The 24915-nt window shown below is 55.5% G+C and overlaps 5 protein-coding genes across 5 annotated transcripts; 2 read left to right on the plus strand and 3 right to left on the minus strand.

The window, feature by feature from the left end:
• Nucleotides 1-219: 219 nt before the first annotated feature.
• On the minus strand, nt 220-2769 carry AURANDRAFT_38625 (hypothetical protein; the record flags this gene model as incomplete). The annotated part of the gene is made up of 5 exons (XM_009041864.1): nt 220-1748; nt 1799-1948; nt 2001-2053; nt 2102-2495; nt 2550-2769. 5 exons carry the CDS (start codon nt 2750-2752, stop codon nt 698-700), a joined length of 1851 nt encoding a protein of 616 aa, XP_009040112.1.
• Nucleotides 2770-4996: 2227 nt separating this feature from the next.
• Nucleotides 4997-6922, plus strand: AURANDRAFT_66626 (hypothetical protein; the record flags this gene model as incomplete). Its single annotated transcript, XM_009041835.1, has 4 exons — nt 4997-5702; nt 5859-6109; nt 6228-6297; nt 6375-6922. The coding sequence occupies 4 exons, from the start codon at nt 4997-4999 to the stop codon at nt 6920-6922; spliced, it is 1575 nt and encodes a 524-aa protein (XP_009040083.1).
• A 2310-nt stretch (nt 6923-9232) lies between these two features.
• On the minus strand, nt 9233-12363 carry AURANDRAFT_38626 (hypothetical protein; the record flags this gene model as incomplete). Its single annotated transcript, XM_009041863.1, has 4 exons — nt 9233-9611; nt 9663-9886; nt 9939-10142; nt 10189-12363. The coding sequence occupies 4 exons, from the start codon at nt 12355-12357 to the stop codon at nt 9587-9589; spliced, it is 2622 nt and encodes an 873-aa protein (XP_009040111.1).
• A 3665-nt stretch (nt 12364-16028) lies between these two features.
• OGT5 (hypothetical protein) lies at nt 16029-19726 on the plus strand (the record flags this gene model as incomplete). Its single annotated transcript, XM_009041836.1, has 8 exons — nt 16029-16142; nt 16191-16279; nt 16328-16911; nt 17014-17308; nt 17382-17463; nt 17528-17717; nt 17814-17877; nt 17923-19726. The coding sequence occupies 8 exons, from the start codon at nt 16029-16031 to the stop codon at nt 19196-19198; spliced, it is 2694 nt and encodes an 897-aa protein (XP_009040084.1).
• On the minus strand, nt 19564-24518 carry AURANDRAFT_66629 (hypothetical protein; the record flags this gene model as incomplete). The annotated part of the gene is made up of 8 exons (XM_009041862.1): nt 19564-19656; nt 19723-19749; nt 20333-20509; nt 20928-20951; nt 20974-21040; nt 21277-21542; nt 21597-23664; nt 24331-24518. The coding sequence occupies 8 exons, from the start codon at nt 24516-24518 to the stop codon at nt 19564-19566; spliced, it is 2910 nt and encodes a 969-aa protein (XP_009040110.1).
• Nucleotides 24519-24915: the final 397 nt, after the last annotated feature.

The following is a 24915-nucleotide window of genomic DNA, read 5'->3' on the forward strand; positions in this document are numbered from 1 at the left end:
CCGGGGCTCGCTCCGTATGTATCACCTACTTGGTGTGCCCCGCCCCCTGATCTGGACTCGGACATCGCCCAAGTAAGCGTTGACGGCTTAGTTCAACGACGCATCAATATCTCACGATCGGCCGTGGTGGTTAGAGAGTGTGGGGTCGCTGGTTCGGGTCGGCAAGCGTAAGCACTGCGAGCGGCCATACTGGGGCGCCCTCGGCGACAACACTACGCCGGCAGCTAGGGGGCTTACTCAGGCGTCGAGGCCCCGGGGCCCAGACTACAGCGCGCCGGGCCCCGGGCCCAAACTAAAGTCCAAACTACAGCGCGCCAAATTCCCCGCCCGTGGGCTGGGGCGACCCCTGGAGGCGGCACCCAGGGTCGGGCGCGTGGCCGACGGCTGCGGCCGCAACGGATGCTTGACAGTGACATCGACATTGTGCCAGGCGGAGTCGACTGACTACATCGGTTCAGTCACATGACTCTCACCAAGGGGTTCACGTGAGTCATTGGTCCGTATCCAGCCCTCACAACTGGAAAACATCGCGTGTTCTAGGGTTGAGTCCGCTCGGATTAATCAAGATTTTTCTGAATACTCGAGCAAAGTCAAATCTGGGACGGATATTGTCAGTGTCATTCTCCCGAGAGATCTTGGCACATGGTCTGAGGCTACCCACGACAACAGGATCGTTCGTACTGTATATTTTGTAGCTTTATTTGGCAGCCTCGTAGCCTCCTGCCATCTGTTGAAGCGCTACACTTCCACTTCCAGGAAGTGAGTTGCGAAGATTCCAGTTGAGAAGTTTGTTCACTGCGGCAACGTAGGCACGCGCAGAGGAAATCACAATATCTGTGTCGGTACCAGACCCAGAAAAGCGCCTATTTGTTGTGGCCCCCGATTGACTGTGAACAGCAGCTGACTCCAGCTGCGTTCCAGTCAGTGGCTTGATTATAACTTTGGTAGTGGCCATGGCATCAATGCCGGCATTGACGGACTCAAGACTGTATGTCTCTAGATTTACTTTCACGTCTGTAAGCGTATCAATTGCTTTGTACACTGCATCCACTGGTCCCGAGCCAGTGACAGCGGAATGGCGCGTCACGCCATCGGGGCCTTGCATACTAACAGTAGCAGATGGAATCACTCCAGAGCCCGTGGTGACCTGAGCACCAATTAAAGTCCAAAGCGCACGCAGATTTTGATAGGCCTCATCTGAGATGAGCGCTTCAAGCTCGTCGTCATCAAGGCCTCCCTTTTTGCGCTCCGCCACATGCTTGAAACGAGTGAAGATAGCTTCGAGCTTGGACTGGTCCTTGACAATATTTTCGTAGCCGAGTTCAATAAGACGAGTCGAAACAGCGTTGCGACCACTGTGCTTTCCGAGTACGATACCCGCACCCGATTCAGCCTGCCCACGAGCCAGACCGATTGATTCAGGAGTCATTATCTCATAAGTCGCCTTATTTTTAATCATGCCATCTTGGTGTATACCAGACTCGTGCCGAAACGCATTTGCCCCAACAATTGCTTTATGCGGTTGGATAGCCATACCTGTGTACTCAGACACCATCCGCGAGCATGGCGTGATGAAGGTCGGATTGATACCAGTGCGCAGGTGCGGTCCGTCTGCAAAAGCTGCGACCGAGGTGCCTCGCAAGTGGAGGGCCATGACAACTTCTTCAAGAGCTGCATTTCCAGCGCGCTCGCCAATGCCGTTTATAGTACATTCGATCTGCCTTGCACCCCTGTAAGCACCTGCCAACCTACCAATGTAAGAAAGTAGTAGAGACATTCAGGAGTGAACTATACTTACGAATTGGCAGATGCGAGACCAAGATCATTCTGACAATGTGTGGAAAATACCACACGTTCTGCACGAATGCCAAGCCGCGCCCGCAATGTGGCAATGAGTTCCCCAAACTCCCATGGCGTATTCCATCCTGTTGTATCTGGAATGTTGAGCCTATTTATTGACGATGTTGTACAACTACTAGGAAACTTGCGCTGTGTTTTGCGTTGTTGCACCCGCGTCGACCACGGCCTCAAGTACGCGGACTAGGAAATTAACCTACATCGTGGCGTCATCGTAAACAGTACACAGGGACACAGATAGCACATCACTGCGCCCAGCATCTTCAGGCGAAAACTCAATGTCGTCACAGCCAAGAGATCGTGCAAACGTGACTGCATCAACGGCAATCCGCAGAACTTCATCGGGCGTCTTGCATAATTTTGTTTCCATATGAATCTTAGATGTGGCAATGAACGTGTGTACACGTGGCAGTCTTGCGCTTTTGACTGCATCCCAAGCGCATTCAATATCCCGCAGGTTTGCTCGAGACAGCCCGCATATCACCGGTACATAGCCGAACTCATCAACGTTATTACCGACAATCCTGGCGATCTGTTGCACGGCATTGAAATCATCAGGTGATGCTATCGGGAACCCAGCCTCGATAACATCGACTTGTAAGTTTGCCAGTTGTTTGGCAATATCTAACTTCTCGGACCTGCGAGCAAATTAACTAGAATAGGGTAGCTTAGAAAAAACGCTAGATTCATACGAAGTTAATGTCGCGCCCGGGGATTGCTCTCCATCGCGAAGCGTGGTGTCGAAGATGCGCACGTATCCTGGGTCGGCGATCTCCCCGGGCACATAACTCGGTCGCGAGTGACGCATCGTTACGACCTGCCACCCTCGTTTGGGCTTTAGCGAGAGCGCAGCGATGGACGGTAGCATCGAAATCATTAGCATAAATGCGCGCATTGCGCTGATTGAGTGAAACGTGTGGGACCCTGGCCATGGAGGCCAGCAGTGAACCACCCCACCCAGCAGGCTTGTGCACGATACGGGGGAGCGTACAAAAAAAAATCGGCCGCCGCGAAGCGGCGGCACGCCGCACAAGACGGGTATTGTGAGGGCTTGCCGGGGCAGCAAACCTTTTTGCAGGGCCCGGGGCGTCAAGACGCGTCACGGCGCGGAGCGCCGCGACCCGGTTTAGGCAGGCCCAGACGACGAACAACAAGCCCATGTTACCCGGGCCGCGCCGCGCGCCGGGGCGGCATGCCGGGGGCGGCTCAATTGGGAGGTGGGGCTCAGGCTGGCCGGGCGCGAAGCGACCGCGGCGCGCGGCGCGCCTGGCCCATGCGCCGCGGCGCCGCGGCCAACGCGGCCGGAGCTCGTGCGAGCGCCAGTCGAGCGGCGGGGCTGGCGCGAAGCGCGAAGCGGCGCGAGCCGCGCAGCTCGACTGGCCCACGAGCCGCGCCAGCGCGACAAGCTTTGGGCGCGGCGCGACAGCGGAGCGCGGGATGATGCGCCGGCGAGTCGCAGGGCTGGCGCGAAGCCCTACGCGCGGCACGGCGCGGCGTCCATGCGGCGCGGCGCGGCTGGCGCGGCCGGAGCTCTTGCACTCGCGCGCGTCGCCAGGGCCTCCGCGGCGGCCGCCGCGGACTGAGTCGCCGCGGCCTCCGCGCCGCCGACCGTGGTGCTCGGCGTCGCGCCGTCGCTCTCCGGCGCCTGCCCTCCCGCCAACACCATCCTAGTACACGCCGCGCACGCCGGCACGCTCGCCGGCGAAGTCGCTGGGGCTGCCCGGAGGTCTGGTACAGCCCGTGGCAGCCTCGCAGATGCCTCTGGCAGCCCGCCTTCGGCTCAGGGCGCGTCGCCGCTACGCCGCGGCTCCACGGCCACTTCCGAACCCACAGATCGCCAAGGCACTGACGCAACGCGGCGTGTTTCGGGCCATGACGCCACATGCCGCCTCCGACGAGCTGGAATCAAGGCCTTGGGTTCAACCCTTGGTTCCACATCTAGACCCAAAAGTTCCACATCTAGACGAGCTCTCCGTCGTCGTGAGCCATTGATTAGCGGATACGGAACCATCCCTCGTATCGTGAACCGCCCACCCAGCACCACTACCTCACCCACCCTGGAGTCGCGACTTGCTCAAAATGAGTGGTCAAGACAGCTGCAACATGGGGTCAACGAAGCCTGTGAACCACCCGTTCTGGCCGATCGGCAGCTGGAGGGCTGCTCGGCCATGACCTCCACACAGTCGAAATTTATGATCGAGCATCAAAACCACCAGTTTGCACAAGCTCGAGATCAAAACTGGTCGATAGAGCCAAAACGAGCATATTTCCGGTGGATTCGAGTGGTCTCCAGCGGCCCCAGGGGTACCACCCCCACCACCACCACCACTACCTCACCCCATTCTCAGAGCACTCATCTCAGATCAGCATGGGAGTGATTAAAGTTGTTTGTGCATACCTCTTGGCAGACTGTGCACCTAACTTTTTCACCGCGCTTCCGGTTCTTCTTCTTCCTCTTGCCGAGCTCTGCTTCCGACAGCTTCTTCTGCCTCTTTCGCGCAGGCGCCGCATCCGCCGGTAGCAGCGCGCAGCCCGCAGAGCTTCGCATCGCACGTTTTTCCATGGCGAGCCTGGGAGCAGCTTGCACCGAGTTGCTCTAAACGCGTGAATAATATAAGATATGCGACCAAAATATATCTTTTGCGAATTGTCGCACGATGGACCGCACGCCATCCCCCTCACGCGGTCCGGAAATTACGTCACCGACGCGGCATGTCGGCTCCACCCCTGCGTCTAGTAACATTCCTAGTCCGGGGGTCGGGCGACCGGCTAGAGTTCAACGGTTCACTGGGCATGGTTTTCTGGTAATCTCGACGGTAATGGAAGCCCAACCGGGCGGCAGGAGGGTTACTGCAAAATCCCACCTACCAAAACTGGAATCCTCAGAATCTGCTTATTCGGCAGACACAGTTCCCTAGAACTAGAAGCTCTGTCTAGAGGAGCCCTAACACCCACACTGAGATCAGAGAGAAGCGCAGCTTTAGTTAGCACCGCCCAATTTAGACTTAGAATCACGTGCATACCACGGGTCCAGTACGATGGAGCATGCGGGCCAAGATAGTACCCTTCAAGACTAAAAACAGAGACTGTACTGGCCCAATATGGACGCCGTCGTCGGACGATACGCCAAGCATTGTCTATGGTTGCGCGTCGCGTTGACGCGGTGTGCCTTGGGCACTTCGTCGCTAATCTCGCCGGCGAGGAGCTCGGCGCTCATGAGCGGCATGGCGCCGTGGGGCGTCGCCGGCAGCTTTTCCGCGACGGCGTGAGCCGCGGCCGCGGTCGACCAGTGTCCGTCGGCGACGCCGGACCGCGGGTCATAGCGTGCCGGTCTGGACCGGTCGCGTTTGGGCGTCGGGGGGTCGTCCGCGACCTTCGGGGGCTCCCCCGCTCCGTCACCGGGCTCCCCCGCTCCCGCGGCGGGGACGGCGGGGACGAGCGGGGGCTGCGCGCCGGGGAGCGGCGGCTCTGGCGGCCCAACGACGTTCGGCGGTGGCAGGCTAACCACCATGCGCGCCTTGTCGAGGGTGCCGTGCGGCGGGCCGATGTACGAGAACGTGCGCGCGTTGCGGTAGGCGCGGTCGACCTTGGCGCGGACCGTGCCGACGCCCATGTGCCGCTGCGCGCCGAGGTACCGGGCCGCGATCCCGCGCGAGTCGTGCCGGGAGTCGTGGCCCATGTTGTCGTAGATGGCTATGTGAGGGTAGAACGGGACGAGCGCCGAGATGTCGGGGACGCTCTAAAAGAGCGCCTCGTGCGGCGTGACGCCGTCCCGCGCGAGGCAGTTCGACTTGTCGCACCTGTCGAGCGCGCAGTCGAGCCAGAGGTTCGCGGGGGCCCCGGACGTGAGCATGGCGGGACGCATGCCCTCGTAGATTCGGCGGTGCTCCGACTCGACGCGGTCGACGTGCTAGTCGCTCGCGCGCGGGCGGTAGGCGACGCCGAGCTGGGCTAGCATGGCCTCCGCGGCGACGGAGTTGAATTCGCCGCCGAAGTCGAAGACGGCTGTGCCGATCTCAATCCCGCGGGATTTCAACGACGCGTGCGCGCGGAACGTCGACGAGACGTCGTCGTCGCCGACGAAGTCGGACTTGCGGCGCTGGCCGGCGGCGTAAACGTAGTGGCCGGCGCGCGTCTGTGTGACGCCGACGAGGAGGTATATGGCGCCGTCGACCGACTGTGTCGCGACCGGCCCATGGAGGTCGAACTCGAACGTGACGCGGTGGCTCGTCTCGGCTCCGCGCGACGTGTGGTACGTGCGCGCGCGCGTCAAGTTTGAGACGCGGCACGCGGCGCACTTGTGAACGGCGGGGAACCGGAAGCCCGTAGTATTTGCAAGTGTCCTCGAGGACAGCCATGTGTGGCTGCAGGCGCCTGACGATGTTGACGAAGCCCAGCAGCGCGGCGCTGCGAGGGTCGCCGATCCCGAGCCGCTTGCCGGTAGGTGCCACGGGTTGACACGGCGGACCGCCGAGCACGACGCGCAGCGCGCCGTTCGACCTGAGAACGAAGCCCAGGACGTGTCCTCGTAGTCGAGGTGGAACTGCGCGTGCCTGTGGGCGGCGCGCAGCAGCGGCAGCTTGGCCGGGTCGCGCTCGAGCATGCCAGCGACGACGCCGCCGTCGGCGCGGAAGGCGTCGGCCATGGCGCCGCACCCGGCGAAGGCCTCGAAGCACTCGCGCTGCCGGAGCCCTCGGGTGGGCTCGATCACGGCATCCAGGCTGACGACCGCGACGGCGAGGGCTGCGGCGAGGAAGGAGCCCGCCGCGAGGCCGCGCGAGACGCGCGGCGTCGCGTTGTCGGGGAGCGACGGCGCCGGTTCGGGCGTGGCCGTCTCGGGCTCGCCCTCGCTCAGTTCGATGTCTATGAGGATGAGGTTTTGGTAGTGCATGAGCGGTACGCGCTGCCCCTCGGGCGTGACCATGACGCTGAAGTCCCGGTCGAAGCTCATGCCCTGCGCGCGGAGCGCGCCTCAGCTCAGGATCGGCGGCGACCCCTTGACCGAGGCGTCGTTGTCGCTCTTGATCTCGAACTTACGCCCGCGCTCTTGACCGGCGTCGTGTAAACTCCGAGGTTCTTCATGACCGCGCCGCTGTAGCCGCGGAAGCCGGAGGGCTCGCCGGGCGCCCCGGACGGCTCGCGGCGCAGGCCGACGCGGCGCAGTCGCGTGTCTGATGCCTGTGCGCCCGTGTCGATGAGGGCTCGTTGCGCGTTCGACGGCTTCGGCGGCAGGCCCGGGGCCGAGTCGAGGGTCGCGATGAGCGCCAGGTCGTGGACCGGGGACATGGCGCTGATCTCGGCGTATGGATGCTCAAATACCCGGTATGGACAAAGCGGGACGGGTATATGCCGGTATATACCGTCGGTATGGTAAATACCCGGTATATACCGGTATTTGCGGAGTACGCCGATCCCTCTATGGTCTCCCGGCTCCGCGTCGAGCCACCGCGCGCCGTGCCGGTCCCAATGCGGCACGCAGAGGCGCCTTTCCGATGATTAGAAAGGGCGGCGCGTCGCGTGCGTCGGCTTTAAGGCGCGTGGCCCCGAGTGGAGCGAATTCGAGCACGCGTGCGCGCGCGGGCGGCGCGCAGCGTGGCGCGACTCGTCGCGGCCGAGCCCCTGCAGCCGTCGTCGGACGATACGCCAGAGGAGGTGTCCTCGTAGTCGAGGTGGAACTGCGCGTGCCTGTGGGCGGCGCGCAGCAGCGGCAGCTTGGCCGGCCCTCCCTCGGCCCAAAATGCAGTCGCGGGGATCGTAGGCGCGCGCACATAGCCTGGTCGCGGCAAATACTCGCTAGGGTATTCTCCGTATGCTTGATTACTCAGGCCGTCCAAAAGTGAACTTCACAGACTGGGCGCGGTAACTGTGTCTCGCATCGTGGCTAGAAACTCCGGGCACCCGGGGCCGTAGACTGGAACTAGAGCCGGGTCGACCTGAGCATGGGGGGGGTGAATAGAACACTTTGACCCGCGTTGTTCCCACCCCTCAGAAACCGACGCGTTTGATCGCGTGGGACAGGCCCTCGAATTAAGTGCGAACATTTTTCTGTGAGATTCATGGCTTTCGTCCCGCCAGCACTCTGGAATTTTCCACCGCGCGCCGCCATCGGTGCGATTTTGCTTACTTTCAACAGGAACCGCTTCCGACGGCGGACGCCGTAAGCTCAGCGCGGCCGGTGAATTAAGTGTGAGGACCCCGGCTCGTTATAAAAGCAAACGCTTGGGTTAATTTATTCAAGTAGTAATCGGAAACTTCATCGAAATCGTACAAAACTGCATCGTTTCGACCGACGGATAACGCTGAGATGATGTGATGCGCCAGCGCCGCGCCGTTTTTGCGCTAGGTGGTGCACAAAAAGCGCGCGTGCTGCGCCGGACAGCGACGACGGGGTTCGGGAGCGCAAAAATTCCTGCTGGCGGCCTTCTGCGGCGAGACTGTCGATCACTGCGACTGCGGGGCGCGCCCCCACTCGATTTTTGCATCCCCGGGTTCATATACCGTGATGCCTGGCATGGGACAGCTCATCACCTCTCTACGGTCGCCCTGCGACTGAATTAGGTTCGAAACTCCCCCGCGCGCGCGACGACGACGACGACGGCGGCGGCGGCGGCGGCGGCGGCGACGACGACGACGACGACCGACCGACCGACCGACCGGCCCAGAAAATACGTGCCAGGAACTCGCCCGGGACCTAGGGGAAGTCACCCGAGGTCCCCCTGAGTACGCCCGAGTAGGATTTAATCAAAGTTTACCACCCCGTACCCCGGAGCTCGAGGTCACTCACAAGCTTGTTCTAGTAGGCCACGCGGCCCCGCGGCCGCCGGCGGCGGCAGAAACTCACCCAGAACCCCCCCCCCCCCCCTGCGCCGGACGGGACCCCAGGGAACCCACGACGTCCCGGATCGTCCCGGGCAATTTGGGGCCCGGGTCGGCGGCTAGGTCCCAAATTACGTGACGGCGTTTTTTACGTAAGCCGTCGCCACGGCGTTTTTTACGCGTCTTTACTCTTTTTTTGCGCGTTTTTTTACGCGGAGCTGTTTTTTTGTCTTATTTTATTTTTCCCGCCGGGGGTCCGAGGAGATGCAAACGGCGTCGATTTAGACTAGAAAAAAATTTGAGTAAAAAGAAAATTGTACCACGTGCCTCACGTAAATTACGCGGGTTCCTGGACCGCGTTTTTTGTGGCGTTTTTACGCGTTTTTACGCGTGCTTTTGGACCTCTAGAGGTCGGCGGCTGGGGGCCTTATTCAGGCGCCGGGGGGCCGGGCGGGCCCCAAGCCAACTAGAGTGCGACGGAATGCCGCGGGCGACGAGCAATACCCGGTGGACGCTGCGGCCGAGAAACCACCCGGCGAACGGCCCTGCCGAAGCCGCTATGAGCAAAACTCCGAGGGTTAGTCGACTAGGGCTCGCTCCGGGTGCTCGTGTGGTATGCGTGCCATCGCGGCCAACGTGGCTATTGTAGTGCGTTGGGCGACCCCCGGCGTCTGTCGGAGGCTGAGCCCTAACTACTGTGATGCAGATGTTCCTCAGCCAACAAAGGCACTACGTCCAGGATGGCGGACACCCAGGGGCGAATCCACGTTCTAGAGAGTGAATCGCATCGCATCGCTGGGGCATCGCATCGCTGCACTGGCCATTGTTAGCTTGACTTCTTTCACAATTATGCTAGTACGACATTTCATTCTACTTCATGAGGGCCCGAGCGACCTCCGCAAGACGGCTGCAGTTATACGGCCGCTTTGGAGCCCTCCCTGTGTGGCCAGGGTCAATTTTCAGCTTAGCTATATACTGTATATACACACCTGCGATAAGCAGCGTTCATTGCTGCTCGGCGACGTTCATCCATTTGGGCTTGTTGTTGGGCAAGAGCCCTCAACTGTTCCTTGAGCTGCCTGCACTTAGGTACCATACACGCATCACGGCGACATTGACGCGCATGAATCTGCAACAGTGCCCAAATACGGCGGCAAATAGCGCAGCCGCCCTGTACACGTGTCACGCAAGTCGCTCCGTGCTTCAACAGATTCTGTGTGTGGAATGAATTTATTATTGAACTCAGATAGGCGATTAAAGTGCACCTTCATTTTGTTGCAGTTCGCTGAAGGGCATTGTTGGTTTCGGCAGCCAGAAGCGTGCTGAAGTAGCTGCATATGCAATTGTATGGAGCGATGGCGGTCACGACGTTGCTCTTCGGTGAGCTGGGCCTGGGAATCACTTCCAACAACAGACCTTCGAAAAGGAAATTTGTCAGCGAAAACCTTGTGCATCTTTTGATAGCAGTCCTGACAAATAGAGGATGATATGATGTAACGTAAACGCTAAGCACACCTGACAAAGATGAAACTCAGTATCTTTTTCTGAGGTATAGCAGTAGCCAGAATTTATGTCAACATTGCAATTTGAGCACGTTACAAGAAATTTTGGTACATCTGGATTGTGCATGTGATATAGCGACATCATTGAGGTATGTTTGGCCCGCCGTAGATCATCGAATTGATAATGATTTCCTTGACACAGATTCAGAAATTGCTGTCGCGTATCATAAAACTCAGATTCAATGATTTCGTCGGTATCTTCTGTTTCGTCGAAGGCTTTACCGTGGCTAGGTTTTGCGTTGACGTCAGCGGTTGGTTCAGTCGGGGCCTGATTATCTTCATTATTTGACACGGGATGAGTGACATCCAATCGAACCGTGGGCTCGGCAATGTTCGTTGATATCACTGGAGCTCCCACTGTATCTGATGGTGGTGATGAGCACTCCGCAGACACCTCGCTATTAAGGACTTGGCCGGCTGGACTTCCCGCGTTGGATTTTGGAACATCATCGCCCAACAACCGTTTCTGCTCTCTTTCATATCGTCCTTCCATGACATGAGCAAAGTCACGTGGCTGCAAGTATGCTACGATGAAGGCGTCTTTCATTGGTTCTAGAATTTTGCCCATTCGTGCGACAAGTGCATCCTGCCCATTTTCCTCCTCTATGGAGCCATCTGATCGAAGGCCGCGCTGCGTTCGCCCTTTCATTTTTGCTTTTGATTTGGTAGCACTCCCTGCTTTACGAGATTTAGATTCGTTTCGCTCATTGGCCTCGTCTTCAAGAGCCTTGACCACGTTTTCAGCCTCACCGGGCCAATAATCACCCTCAAAATAAGGAATATGATTCACATCGTAGTCTGCCTGGAAATGTTCGTCCCAGAGATTCGTGATGTGAGTGACAATACCCTCTTCCTTCGCTTTTTCTAGTAGGGTTATGTACCATGAGCGAAGACGATCATCCTTGGGAGTTTTCTGGTCCTCTGGGTGACAAAAGAAAATGTAATCATCGCCCTTGCAGGGGGGGCATGCCCAAATATGCGCGGTGTGGAAACCGCGCTCCTTCGTGTGGGCTAGATAAGCAATGAGCATCTCATGATAGACAAGCGTTCTGTATTGCCGCGGTCGAAAGTAGTAGACTGAATCAAGATAGCTGACATAGACGCGTCGTTGATTTGGTTGGGGGCAGTTATGGCCATATTCGTACAAGTACATTCCAAATAGAATGACATCAACACCATCCATTTCTTGAAAGAGGAGGATGCATTTTGATCGAACTGGAAACTCGCGTGGATATTTCTGATCTGCATAACGCTGAAGTATTCTAGGTTTCACCTGATGCGCTTTCTCAATGTTAGATAACTGACGCACATACACAGCAGATGCTGTCAAATGGGGGACCCCATTTGAAGACCTAAGTGCATATGCATCATCTAGCGACTTGATCACTCGATCTTCGAGGAAACGTGACATTTTGGTGTGGCGGATCTCTTTGGCGCCAAGTGGCTTCGCATGTGGCTCTTTGGCGCCGCGTCTTGCCATAAAACAAAATGGGCAGTGATAGATAGTGGTTCCTTTGTTCATGCGGCCATTGAATAAGGCGCAGATTTGGTGCACCCATCGGTTGCATTGCGAGCATTCAACCCAAGGCTCTTCGTGCATCTCATCATTTTTCTTCTTCTGCAATTCTTTCTTCCACAGGGTGCAATCCGCAAACTCGAGTGGTTCCTTTTCGCGTAATTCATTAAAACATTGTTGACACCAGTGATACTGATTTCGCCCTCCAGTGTAATAATACGAATTCCTCCGGATTCGTTGTCCATTGCAGGAGCCATTGCAGTAGTAGACCGTGGGTTCAAAAAGCAACTTTTCGCAACCACAGAGCACGCACACATCGCCATTTGACTTGCGATGCTCTTCCTCGGCTTCAATACTTGTGATCATGGCATGATACAACTTCTCAAAAACAGCTTTCATTTCACGTGCAACTTTGCAAACATCCGAGCCATCTCCGTTATACGAGATTGCATTGTCGAACGTGAGCCGTACGTCAGACCCAAATTCAGATATGGACTTGTAGCAGTTATTTTCCATGCGTTTTTTAATTGACCCTAGATCCATTGGATTCTTGATTATATCGAAGTAGTCCGGCAAGTTGAGTTCGACCGGATCGACAGGTTGCATGAATATCCATGAGCACTCATGATCGGTTAGCTTCTTCAAGACAGGCGAACATTTCTGACGTATCTTAGCTGCGGTCAACCGCAGTCCAGTTTTCAAGGATTGAAGATGCGCATGAATTTGCGATGGAGTGAAGGAATTAAGAAGGCTTGTTCCTTCTTCAATCCGCCCTGCTGGTGTTGGTACTGTTGAAAGAGGTACATCTTGGCTTTTGGGAAGATCAGCGTGTCGTGAAACGTTCCCAGTTGAGGCTCCGCTAATGCGCGTTTTCTTTGCTTCTTGCATACCAGTTGACCCATAACCTTGTCCGCCATGTCTTTGTACACCTCTCGCCGGCTTTGCTGAACTGGGTCGTTGTCGCGTTCGATCTCCGCCAATGTTGCGTTGAGAATGTCCACGCAAAGGTCCAGAAGTGTTCCGTCCGTCATGCAAAGACGCATCCTTCGAGAGATCTCTTGCGTTACCATGTGGCTCGTGAACATTTGAGCCGGAATTGTGCCTAAGAGGCCTTGCCTCCCACCCCAAGTAAGTCAGCGGACACGGGAAGTTACTGAGCCATTGCTAGTTGCTTCGCCTTCTCATGATTTCGTTGAATCGCTTCACGCACTGGACCACAGACTGCGCACCGAGGATCTTTGCAGCGGTGATAATGCGAAAGGACATATCTTGACGATACGCAGTGGGCCATTTGACACTGCTGATCTTTACATTCAGCAATATGCTTCCACAGTCGTTTCATTCCTGCGCAGTGTGGAGTGACGGGGCACGTTCCATTTTCGTGGGGGCATTTTGATGCATGTCGCAGCAGCAGCAAGCGCTGTTGCTGTTGGCGAAGGACTTGCTGCCTCTGATCCGCATGATACGGACGCTGTATGGGAGGAGGCTCGCGTGTTGTCGTTGATGAGTTCCTAGCAGCTAGTGCTCCCGAAGAAGCATTCACAGATGCGGCATCACTTGTGGTGGTGTTCGTGTCGATACCACTATTCCCCTCCGTCGAATTGAGCCCCATAAGTGGATTTATATCTGACAGACTGACAAAGCGATTCGTCGTATTTGCCTATTGGTTACTCATAGTAATAGGTAGAGCTAGACGTAAGACGCCGCGCAGCATTAGCCGAAATGTCCCCAGCTGTGATATGTGATGAGGTGGATAGCACAGGATCCCCCCCTCCACCTGCGTTGTTTGCGCATGCGATAGCTACATCTAATAGAGCGTGAGGTTGCGCCAAGACAGAACATACACACCTCGGTTACCAACGTCTGATGTGCCAGCATCTGCACTATTCGAGCTGTTCTCTTCGCTTTTTTGTTTTTGCTGCTGGGCACGCAGGCCCATGGCTATTGCCAAGGCCTGGAGCCGCTTCTTTAAGGTTTGTGTATCTTTATACGCATCCTGAATTTGAAAAACTTAAGTGCAGCCAAGAACACACGACGTACAAACGACTGTGCGGATCGGAACAATGATTCTTCCAAGCGTCTCGCCATCTGTGGAAGTTTTTGCATCCATTCAACTGGCGCGTTCGGCTTCCGCGCTTGTAGAAGCCGTGCTCTATGAGTGAGAATCAATGATGTATTATGGCGTTACTCACATGTTCGTGATCATCTTGCGTCTCTCTTGAAGGTGAATATCCTGGGCGTACCACGTGGGACAGCTCGATGGACGCTGAGACGTAACTATGGAGCCTTCCGGCATACCATCCGGGGGGGCTCCTGTCCCCGGACCGGTAGTAGACATGGCTCGCTCACGGATAAGAAGATGAGCGTCGCCGCGTAGTTCGGCGCTCGCCGGGCAGTGCACTGCAGTGCTTCGATCAACGTAATCTACGCCGGCGTAGATTATTAGTTCATTATTTTGGGCCCGGCGCAGCGGGATTCATTAGTCCTCCGTAGAGGCTGTGCGTCGACCGCGCGTCGGGGGGGGGGGCAGATCAGAGTGAGACTGCGTTACGGGTATCCTAGGGGTATCCTGGCTCCTCTGCTCCCCCGCCGCGGCCGGAAAGGCGGAGCGGGGACTGCGAAGCCAGGTCGGGGAATGAGAGTGTGCACGCCGCAGCGTGCAGGGAGGCGGGCGGGTGCCACGGCACCGCGCCGGGGAGGAACGGCGGTGCGGCGTGCCTTGCGGGCACGCCGTGTTGAGGCCGAAGAGCGGGAACCGGCGTAGAACCCCGCAGGGTTGTCGCTGTTCCGGGCGTAGGGAGGAAGTAGGCGCGGGCTCCGGCGGGCGACCCCGCGGGGTCGCCCGCGGCCTCAGGCGCGGGAGTGTTGTGCACGCCGCGGCGTGCAGGGAGGCGGGCGGGAGGAGCGGCCCGTTGGCCAGGTTGGCTCGGTAAGGTCGCGGGCCGCCAGGCCTAGGCGAGAGGAAGGTCGACGAGCTCGTTCCTGTCGTTGACGCGGAGCCCGGCGATCATTGCGAGCGAGCGCCGGAAGCGATCCTCGTCCTCGGCGGCAGTGAGAGTGTTCGCCGGGTTGAACTTCGATGGGACGTGATGGAGGACGAGCTCGCCGGAGTCGAGTGCGTCGTGGCGGAAAGGTCGCGTCCGCGAAGGAAGAGTATTGCCGACTCGTTGTCGCAGTAGACGTGCGACGGCCGGAGGCTGCGCTTGAGCATGAAGGATGCGAGAGAGCGCATGCTCAGGAGCACGCGGACGAGCACGACCAGGGCGTACAGCTCGGCCTCGAAGGTCGAGATCGCTGTCGCGTACTGGACCGACGACCACGCGCAGACGGACGCGCCGCATGCGAAGATGTAGCCGCCGGAGCGCGAGCGGCAGACGCCGGACGCCGTGCGGTGGATCTCGCGTCCGTGCGAGGCGTCCATGTAGCCGTCGAGTGCGAACTCGGCGCAGCGGGTGTAGGTGAGCCCGAGCTGGGCGTGGGAGTTGACGTAGCGGAAGACGCGCCCGAGCGCTGACAGAAACGGATTCTAACCTAGCACTTTAACCTACTGCACAGGTCTTGACTTTTGACGATGTAAAAACTCGGCCTTAGGATCGACATGAATACCAAACCCCACTCTAACGCGAGACCATGTCGATCCTAGCTATTCGATTTATTTCTGGTTTGCTCTGGCACAACTTTTGGCAGCTGCCGTTGCAGCTGTGCGTTCAAGTTGCACGTGCGGGCTGTTGCGGGCACGCCCCGGTCCGTGGTGCTTGTGCGATACTTTCTGCTGCTTTTCAAAGTTCGTGTTGATTGGTGGTGATTTCGCGCGGTAGTGCTGCCCGAGGTAGCACACTGAGCTTCCCCCCTCACCCACTGTGCCCATCCTGCTTCTACGGACCGTACCTTAACGTCAGCTTGATGTACGGGACTTAGATTCTCTACAACCACTTAGCTCAATTGGAGCCCACCCCCCCTTCGAGGGCCCTTCGAGGGAGGAGTTTACCTTGCTTCCTTCCTTTAGCCTCAGGCTAGTGGGAGATACGAAAGGCCAAGTGGACGGAAACAACCGTGACGGATTGTCGCCGTGCTGTTTGTATCCTACGTCAAGCATCAGTTCTGTCCGCTACATTCATGAAGCCGGCGCGTGACGCGACCTGCGATGGGGAGGAGCTCCTGGTACGCGATCTGCGCCACGAGGTTTATGTGCAGTACGACCGTGGCATGTATTCAGAAGCGCTTAGAATCGCTGAGGAGATATACACCATCGATGCTGTAAGTACTCGCTTATTTAGATGTGCACATCTGTTGACCTACCAGCACAGGCGCGCGTGGACAATTTGCTTCTTTTGGGCGCAATCAACTTTCAGCTTCGCAACTTTTCGGAATCCATCTTCTACAATCAACAGGTGCGTCAGCAGGTCTGGGTCTTGAAATAAATTAGCTGGCTGACACAGGCAATCCGCATTGAGCCACAGATGGCCGAGGCTTACTCAAATCTGGCAAACGCGCTCAAAGAACTTGGTGATGTTCGGGGCGCGATGCAGTGGAACCAGCGTCTCTGTGTCTAATGGTTGTTACTAGGAGCACAAAGGTTTTATCTCAAAGCAATCAAGTGCAAACCAAGATTTGGCGATGCGTATAATAATCTAGCATCGGCACACATGCATCTCGGACAGACTAATGATGCCATTGAAACCTTCCAAATGGGTCTCGTCATAGACCCTGGACTAGTCGATGCACACTGTAATCTTGGGAATCTATTCAAGGCACAAGGCAAACTTGCAGCAGCACGCAGGTGTTACCTAGAGGCGATTCGTCTAAACCCTGGTTTCGCCATCGCTTGGTCGAATCTCGCAGGGATATTCAAGGACGAGGGCCAACTATCAACTGCCATTGCGTACTACCGCGAGGCCATAAGACTCTGCCCACCCTTTGCTGACGTGTACAGCAACCTTGGTTCCGCAATGCAGGAGCAGGGAAATTTCGTCGAGGCAAGACAGTGCTATCAAACCGCAATAAGACTCAGGCCTGACTTTGCGATTGCACATGGCAACCTTGGCAGCTGCCTTTTGGCATCCAATGATGCAAAAGGCGCGGTCCGTGCCTTGCGACATGCAGTACAACTCGAGCCCAATTTCCCAGATGCATACAACAACCTTGGTAATGCGCTCCGTAGTCTTGCCCAGCCTCCCATGTCGCCCCAGTTTAGCAGCGGCCTGGTCGATGCGACTTCGGTGGGAATGCATGACAATGCTAGTACCATTGAGATGCAACGAGAAACGTTTATGCGCGAAGCAATTTCATGCTATCGCACAGCTCTTCACTTGAAACCGGACCACCCACACGCATATAGTAACCTCGGCAATGCGATGCGAGACCGTGGCCTCGTGCGTGAGGCAATCCATTGCAATGTCACAGCTGCGCGACTAATGCCCCATTTCGCACCGGCTCATGCAAATCTTGGATCGCTCCTGCGTGAACAGGGCCAGCTTGATCAAGCTCTTGCCCACTACCACCAGGCTATTGCCTTGGATCCTGACTTTGCTGAAGCATACACGAATCTAGGCAATGCGTATCGGGAACTTTGCCAGCTTGCAACTGTGCCAGTTCTTCCTACTTCCCTGCCTGATTACACTTGGGTTCAGGTTAGACGACGCAATTAAATGTTATACAACAGCTCTCAAGATTGCGCCTGGTCTCGCAGAAGCTCACGCAGCGCTGGCAGCAGTCGTGCTTCAGTGCTTCTTATTTAGGCTATGCCAACCGACGTGCCGTCATGCCTGCAGCGTAGGTTCATGGTGACGGAGGAAATTATGAAGACGCAATTATGTGTTACGAGCGAGCGCTTGCTCTCAGACCACACTTTCCCGACGCCTTCGCTGGATTATTGCAAGCAAAAGACTTCGTGTGCGACTGGACCTCACGCGCTCATCATCTTCAATGTCTTGCCTCACTCCTTGAGGCACAATTAGTGGCAGATGGTTATGATGATTCTCTTCTTGACAACGGAAAAAGCATGACCTCAACGTTGGATGACGCACAACCAGGCTGTGAAGACTCTGGCTCCTTTCGTTTAGTTTCGTGCATGTCACCGGTATTCCATGGACATCTGCCGTGTGTCCAGCCCTTAGATGCTCTTTCGTTGACAACAATAGTTGCACCAAGAGATGCACAGCGTATTGCAAGGCGGTATGCCGCGCGTGCACGGGCCAATCTCGCGCTGTCAACATGCGGTCACTTCCACCACCATCACCATGCTTCATCTTCAGCTACCAGTGGACGTGAGAAGAGCCGTCTTCACATTGGCTACCTTAGCGCAAATTTTGGTAATCACGCAATCGGTCATCTCCTAGGACCTCTCCTGAAGTATCACGACAGATCACGCTTCTTCGTTACTTGCTACTCGCTGACTCCATCAGATGGAAGCTCATTGCGTTCGAACCTCGAGCATGGTGTCGAGGGTTCCATCAAAGATCTCAGCTCGTTCTCTTCTAGCGACGCCGCAAGACTGATTCATGCTGATGGTGTCCATATCCTCGCGCACCTCGATGGTCACACCGCAAATGCACGCAACGAAATTCTTGCATTACGCCCCGCACCCATTCAAGTCGGCTTCATCCTTGGTTTCCCTGGAACTTTTGGTGCAGATTATATTGATTATCTTGTCCTGGACCGCATTGTTCTTGGTCCCCTTGAGCCAGCGAGAAAAGCTGGGACATCACACGATATCGACGAGTGTGCGCTCATCCTACCCAATTCATGTATACTTAACTGTCACGCTCTGGAATATGATGACCTTTTTGAGAATCCAGGCGCCCGGCCAGGCCGTTCAAAGTACGGTCTTCCTGAGGATGCATTTATTTTCGCGTATTTTGGGCAACTCAACAAGGTGGACCCTATAGCTTACGGGGTATGGATGAGCATTCTCAAGCGTGTTCCAAACTCCATACTCTTGTTGATAAAGAGTCCAGAAAGCGCCGTGGTTCATTTGAAGAAGGCGGCACGTGATCTTCAAGTTCACGAACAGCGTCTGATCTTTATGGACTCTGCTCCCAAACGCGAACACATTCTTCGTGGTGTCCTTGCTGACCTTCTCCTAGACACTCCTGCTTGTAATGCCTTTGATGCTACAATGGACGCTTTATGGACTGGCACACCAGTGATCACCCTCCTCGGAAACTCCATTGCCACACGCGCCTCAGCTAGTTTGTGCACGGCGGTCGGGTGTCCAGATCTTGTTACTTCAACCCTTGATGAATACGAGGACCTCGCTGTTTCTCTCGCTCTCGATGCTGACAAGTACTGGCTCTTCCGTCAAAAGCTCGAGCATGCTCGCAGAGGACCAGTATACGCACCATTATATGACTGCAAGGCTACACTCAAACATCTCGAAGCTGGCTTCGAGGCGATTTGGGGTAAAGTCATAGATCATCAGCCTCCTGGAGACATCATTATATCCTAGCTTACAAAACAAAGACCAAGAGGCACTCCGCGTGTAACAAAGGCCATGGCGGCATTGTTTTAGCCCCATAAAGTGCATTGAGCTGACCGCAAGGTCCAGACACGCTGCGATGACCTTCCAAGAATTGATGGCTTCGCAAACTAGGAGAACAACACACTCTAAGGGTGCGCCCAGTGAGCCGCCCATAGTTTGATTTTCGCTTGAATGTGCACATGAGGCTCGCTTGAATGTATACTCGAGTCCAGTGGTTATATCGGGCTTGTTTATTAGCTTGATATACGAGGACATGGCATCCTCCTTCTTCTTTCTTGTGCATGTTAGCTAGTGACCGGGGACTCCTCGGTGGCTGTAGAGAGCCCGGAAAGTTATTTACCTTGGTTAACGTCACCGTCGCTGTTATTGCAAAGAATGCAGACTTGCCTTACTGCAAATCTCTCCCTCTCTTTGTTTCCCAATGACTATACTACAGTACAGTACGCTACTCGGCTACTATCCTACTACCTTCACATTAATACAATACTTACCCTAGTCAGGCTTTTCTCCCTTGGCACCTACTAACTCGAGGAGGGTATGGTGCGGAATGCTTTCCCCAAGAAACAGAAGCGTGCCTCTAGCCCGGCTGTGAGACAAACGCAGGTCTTTTCGGAGCGGCATGGCGTAAAAGCCAGTAAGTACTAGCGCGATAGTAAACTCAGGGGCAGGGGGGCAGCCTAGTGGGGCTGCCCAGGCCTCCTTGAGCTTGCGTATCATGATGGCGGCTATAAGCTCCTCGCGAGTAGCAGAACCAGTGCCTCTTGTTGTGGGAGGTGGGGCACTTCCAGGCCTTAGAGGGCCTTTTAGTTCTCTTCTGACTCTGTCTCTCCCTCTCTCTCCCTCTCAACAGGAATAGTAGTCGCTGCCAGCCTGAGTGTTTCTTTTCAAGTTGCCCGGCCTGTCAAGGGAATTCGCTAGGGAACTAGCTAGGTTACCAACAAGAGAAGAAGAAAAGTAGGGAGATACCAAGGTACAATATCCATAAGAAATAGCCAATAACTAGGAGAGCAGCGAGCCACTAAGCTATAGCAATTCCTCCACAGGCCCGTCTCTTGAGAATGCATTATGGTCTGCTTTTCGTTGCTTATCCGCAGTCATTACTCTGTCGTAGTAAAGACTAGGAGCATTCGCTCCAGGTATGAAACGCTGTCTTGTCTTGCCAGATCTGCCTTTTCCTCTGCCAAGCTCGAGCACAACAAGCCGAGCGGCTAGAAAGACTGGCCTTAGAGGAAGAGTTAAAGTCAGGCGTAACACCTTCGCAATCTGGGACTCGGATGCCTGATGAGGAAACCGTGAAGTGCAGGGCACTGCGGCCCATTCCGCCCGGGGCGAGTTTTGGGGGACTCGGCGGCCAAAACTAGGCGCCAGCGGATCCGGAGCGGAGCCCGGAGAGCGCCCGGTTTCAATGACCCCCCTCGTTTAGGTCTTGTGCACCACAGAGATAGAAGACCGCGGTGCCACAAGGACCGTATCGGCCTGCAAAAACCACACATGCAGCTGGATGCGGCGGTCAGACTACCAGCGTGAAGCTAGCCTGGCTATGCAGTCTATGTAGGGCGTGGGCATGGGGCAGGGAGGCGCACGTCGGAGCTGGATGCGGCCGGCAGACTATCAGGGTCCCGCAATCAGCATGACTAACTCTTGGCTGTATCTGAGGCATCGTTACCGGCACAGTGGTCCCACACAAACCTATGACAATGCCGGGGAAATCAAAGGGGACCTAAAAATAGATCGAGATAAACACCAAAAATGCTCGGAATTGAACGTATCGTAAACGTAGGGAAGGACTGGGCTCCTTGGGTCAAACGCCTGATATAGTTCTTGATTTGAATAAAAGTGACCTGTGCCTTCGTTGAAAAGATCCGAGAACGGAAGAATGTCGTGATGGTCGTGCCCGTAGCATGAGTTGGTATTAACCCATGTGTGGTTGAAACCGTCGAATTTATCTGAAAGGCGCATGTACGCCCAAAGTCGGTCAAAAATAGGATGGAGAGGCCAGAAGAGGGGATCATTTGCGGATGCGCCCGTTGCCTACGCATGCGCACAGAGAACACCTCAACACGCATGCGACTACACAAAAATATATTGCACTGTAGGTGACCATCGCCCCTAGCTTACCCGCATGGCATGCAAATTTGAGGTACCAGCCAAGGAAACGATCAAGCCCTTGATGGCCAATGGTCACCTCCCAAAAGTATTTGGTCGTGCCTGGCTGCTTTGTCTCTACTTCTGTAAAAAGTTTGTGGATGTAGCCTGACGCTCCTACATCCTCGAGAATTCCCCATTTCTCTTCCGGCGACAGCTTCGCAACCTGCAACGCCGGTCTCTAACACTCGCTCTATAGGGGACCACAAAGTTAATTGACACTGATCTCAACATGATCAAGACTTGGACAGGAACATGAGCAGTTTGAAAAGGCAGTGTCTTCGCTACAGTAAAGAGGACACTTCATGAATTTTTTGTTCCACATTTTGTTCCAGATAGGCTTAGCCTTGCAGCCAATCTCGCCGAGAAGCTTCTGGTATTCGGATACGTAGGTATTGGCGAGATCTTGTGTGAGCATCAGGTCCGAATGATTTGCGCTGAGGCTCACAACTTCAGCTATTTCGTAGGCGCAGTCCCAGGAACCACCAAGGATGGCATGCAGGTCGCCATGCAGCTCGTCTTCCATACACTTGTGTAGATCTGGAAGATTCTCGGCTTTGAGACATCCGATCATTTCGGGACAACCGGGGAGGGGCATCGTGATAGGGAGGCCACAGAATGTATGAGCACGCGTGACAAAATGTGAAGGATCGTTATTGATCGTAGAGGTAACACGGCCATAAGAATTTCGCACTGGCCTTGAGAAATTAGTGGGCACAGGGACTTCCTGGAAGAAAGTCGAGGCCACGGTGTTGTCTGGACCGCCTGGATGAGCTGAGCCGAACCAGTCATTGGAGAAGACGGCGGCAGAATCCCAATCGGTGCCAAGTAAAGCTGCATCAAGAGTGTAATCCCAGTATGGCTGTGTTACTCTGGCGTCCACGGACTGCAGTGCCTGCTCGAGCTCCAAGGTGAAAGCGGCATGGGATGTGATGAAACTGAGGCCTCCGTGAAACGGAGAACACTCCTCAGTGTGAATGTGTTTGACTGCAAAATATTCCAGATTCGCAAACTTGCTTCCAAAGCGGCGGCGGCCCTCGTCGAGGGGCGTTGTGGACACAATGCGCATTGCCTCAAGGTAGCGATTCTTGTCATCGGATGTCACCGCTCGCATCTCCCGACGTACGTATTTACACATCAAAGTAGCTACGTATGTGTCTACGTCAGTAAGAGTGTCGACGGCAACTTGCCGGGAGTTTGGCAGCTCGATGGTGAGATCGTAGATCTGTGAGACATGTGTAAAGTTGAGGTCGACATCACAGCCGCGCTCAGACCGTGATATCAGGACCTGTGGCGCAATTTCAGGGGCTAGATCACTGAGCATACGGTGCTGTGCACGTGCGGGACTCGCATTGCCGCCTGCGCCTCGATTCACACGTCGAGTGTCTGTTCCTTGGAAGGTGACACTCCAAACTGGCGTGCGTGTATTGTCCAAGAGATGTCCGTCTCCATCACATGCGTCGCGAAACCGGATGGTTGTCGTCTTGTGTGGCTCAACAATGTAATCCCACGGGTAAAGCGAGGGCCCAGAGACGGTGGAGTAACCCGAGGTTTGCACGTCCAAGGAGGCATCATAGCGCATCGCTGTCGAAACCACCTCCAGGGTGGATGAAGGTGACGGTGGGCTCGTTGGTACGAGGAGCTCCTTTCCAGAATAACGGATAATCCTTGTGTTTGCAGCGATAGAAGCAGCTGAGGAATCAATATCAATGATATTGTACAAGTCCCGTGTCCCAAAATCCGCGAAGTAGGTCGATGATGACTCCTCAGCAGCAGCAGCAAATGTCGCAGAAAACTCACCGGCGGTAAGGGCTTTGGTCAAGGTTGCTTGGACCTGCTCACTGAGAATCCCGCGCCAGTCATCTGTCGCTGGGTCTGCATTATCGTGGTGCACGACAATTTCCACAGTGAATGTCATCTTGACACGCGGACCGCTGATCGTCGATATGACCGTGTAGCACTCAGTTGAATACAAATTGAAATGGGATAGCATGGCTGAAACTGTTTCCCCAAACAATACTGTTTCTGTGTTACCCAGCTTGTCCATGGAGACGTTCTCCAGTACAAGAGATGATTCCACGAGAGCTACCTCAACAAGTGCTGTGTCTGCGTGCTCATAGGAGTAGTCATACGAGTAAGATAGCATCATCGCTTCCAACTCACCACCGTCGCCTATTTGTGATGGTGCGCGCGTTCGTGACCTGTGGCTACCAGTTTTCGTCTTTCCTGTGAATGGAGGGATGTCGTCGCCCTCATCGCCTCCGATGAAGTCGAAAGTTTCCCCGTACCTGTATGAGGCAGGCAACTGAGGTGGCACAGCCGGGCTCGTACTTCCTGACTCTGGCAGTTTACGAGTATGAGAGTGGGGACGATGAGTCCACAATCGCAGATTCCAAGTTTGGAATTGAACCTGCTGGTAAGGTGGCGGTGCTACCGTGTGCACGAGCGTGCAACGAGATGAAACTCAGTGAGCCTTCCCCTCCGTTTAGGAGAAGCGCCACGGAACATACCAACAACAGTAAAGAACAGAAAATACGTATATGGGCGCCTAGTCTTCGTTCTCCGACGGCACGATCCAAACCGGCCGTGGGCGCTCCCAGCAATAGGTTGCCCTCTGCTTCGGGGGTCTCTCGGGGTGTCATCGAATCGACGCCGTCTCGGGTATTAAAAAAGGCTACGTATATGAGCGCCCGGTCTTCGTTTTCCGACGGCGCGAGAATCCAACCCAATCACGATGAGCTACCCGAGTGTCAGCGAATCGACGACCGTATCCGCAGTGTCTTTTGAGATATACGTATACGTCATTCGTTGTAAAGTAGCTTTCTAGTCAAACAAGATAGTGATTGGCATAAATGGTGAATTGAGTGAGCCTCTAAGGGCCCACCCAACTGCCCTAGTTCCAGCGCCGGATGCGAGTCCGGGCGCGGCCGGACGCCGACGCCGGACTTCCAGACGCAAAGTTCCGTAGGGGCCCCTCCCCTCGATAGACTCGGATGCGGAGGGGCCCCTCACCTCGATAGAAATCGTCGCTGCCCGGTGGGTTGTCCTCTGTATCCGGATAATCACTTGGGTCCGGAACATATGACTTCCTAGGCACGTCATGTGCCTTGGCTACTTTGTTTCTTTGCCGATCTATCTGCATGGGATCTGGGTCCTTAGTCGCCAGGCTCCTCGGTCACTAAAAGTGTGCAAGAGAAAGAAAAGAGAGGATACCGCTTTCGCGTATCCTCGTACAAAAGATACAAGTGAGCAACTAAGCTGGCATATATCCACTGCATTGTGAACCTCAAGCTAATAGGAGAAGTATACCTTGAAGGGACAATCCCCGCTACACTGAAGTCTGGAGCAGCCACCTCAAAATTGCCTTTCTGACTCGCCTAAGCCCCACAACGCCGCGTTCTGGCGCCGGATAGTCAAGAGGCACAAGGGCGGTGCACACTGGACACCCCTTGCCGCCGTCTGAAGGCAGTTCGGTGCTATGTTGAACTGCAACCCAAGTTCAAGTTGACCTCAACGTAGGTCAAATTTCGAGTTGCACT

The sequence above is a fragment of the Aureococcus anophagefferens genome (assembly GCF_000186865.1).
Source record: "Aureococcus anophagefferens unplaced genomic scaffold AURANscaffold_24, whole genome shotgun sequence".
Classification (NCBI taxonomy): Eukaryota; class Pelagophyceae; order Pelagomonadales; family Pelagomonadaceae; genus Aureococcus; species Aureococcus anophagefferens.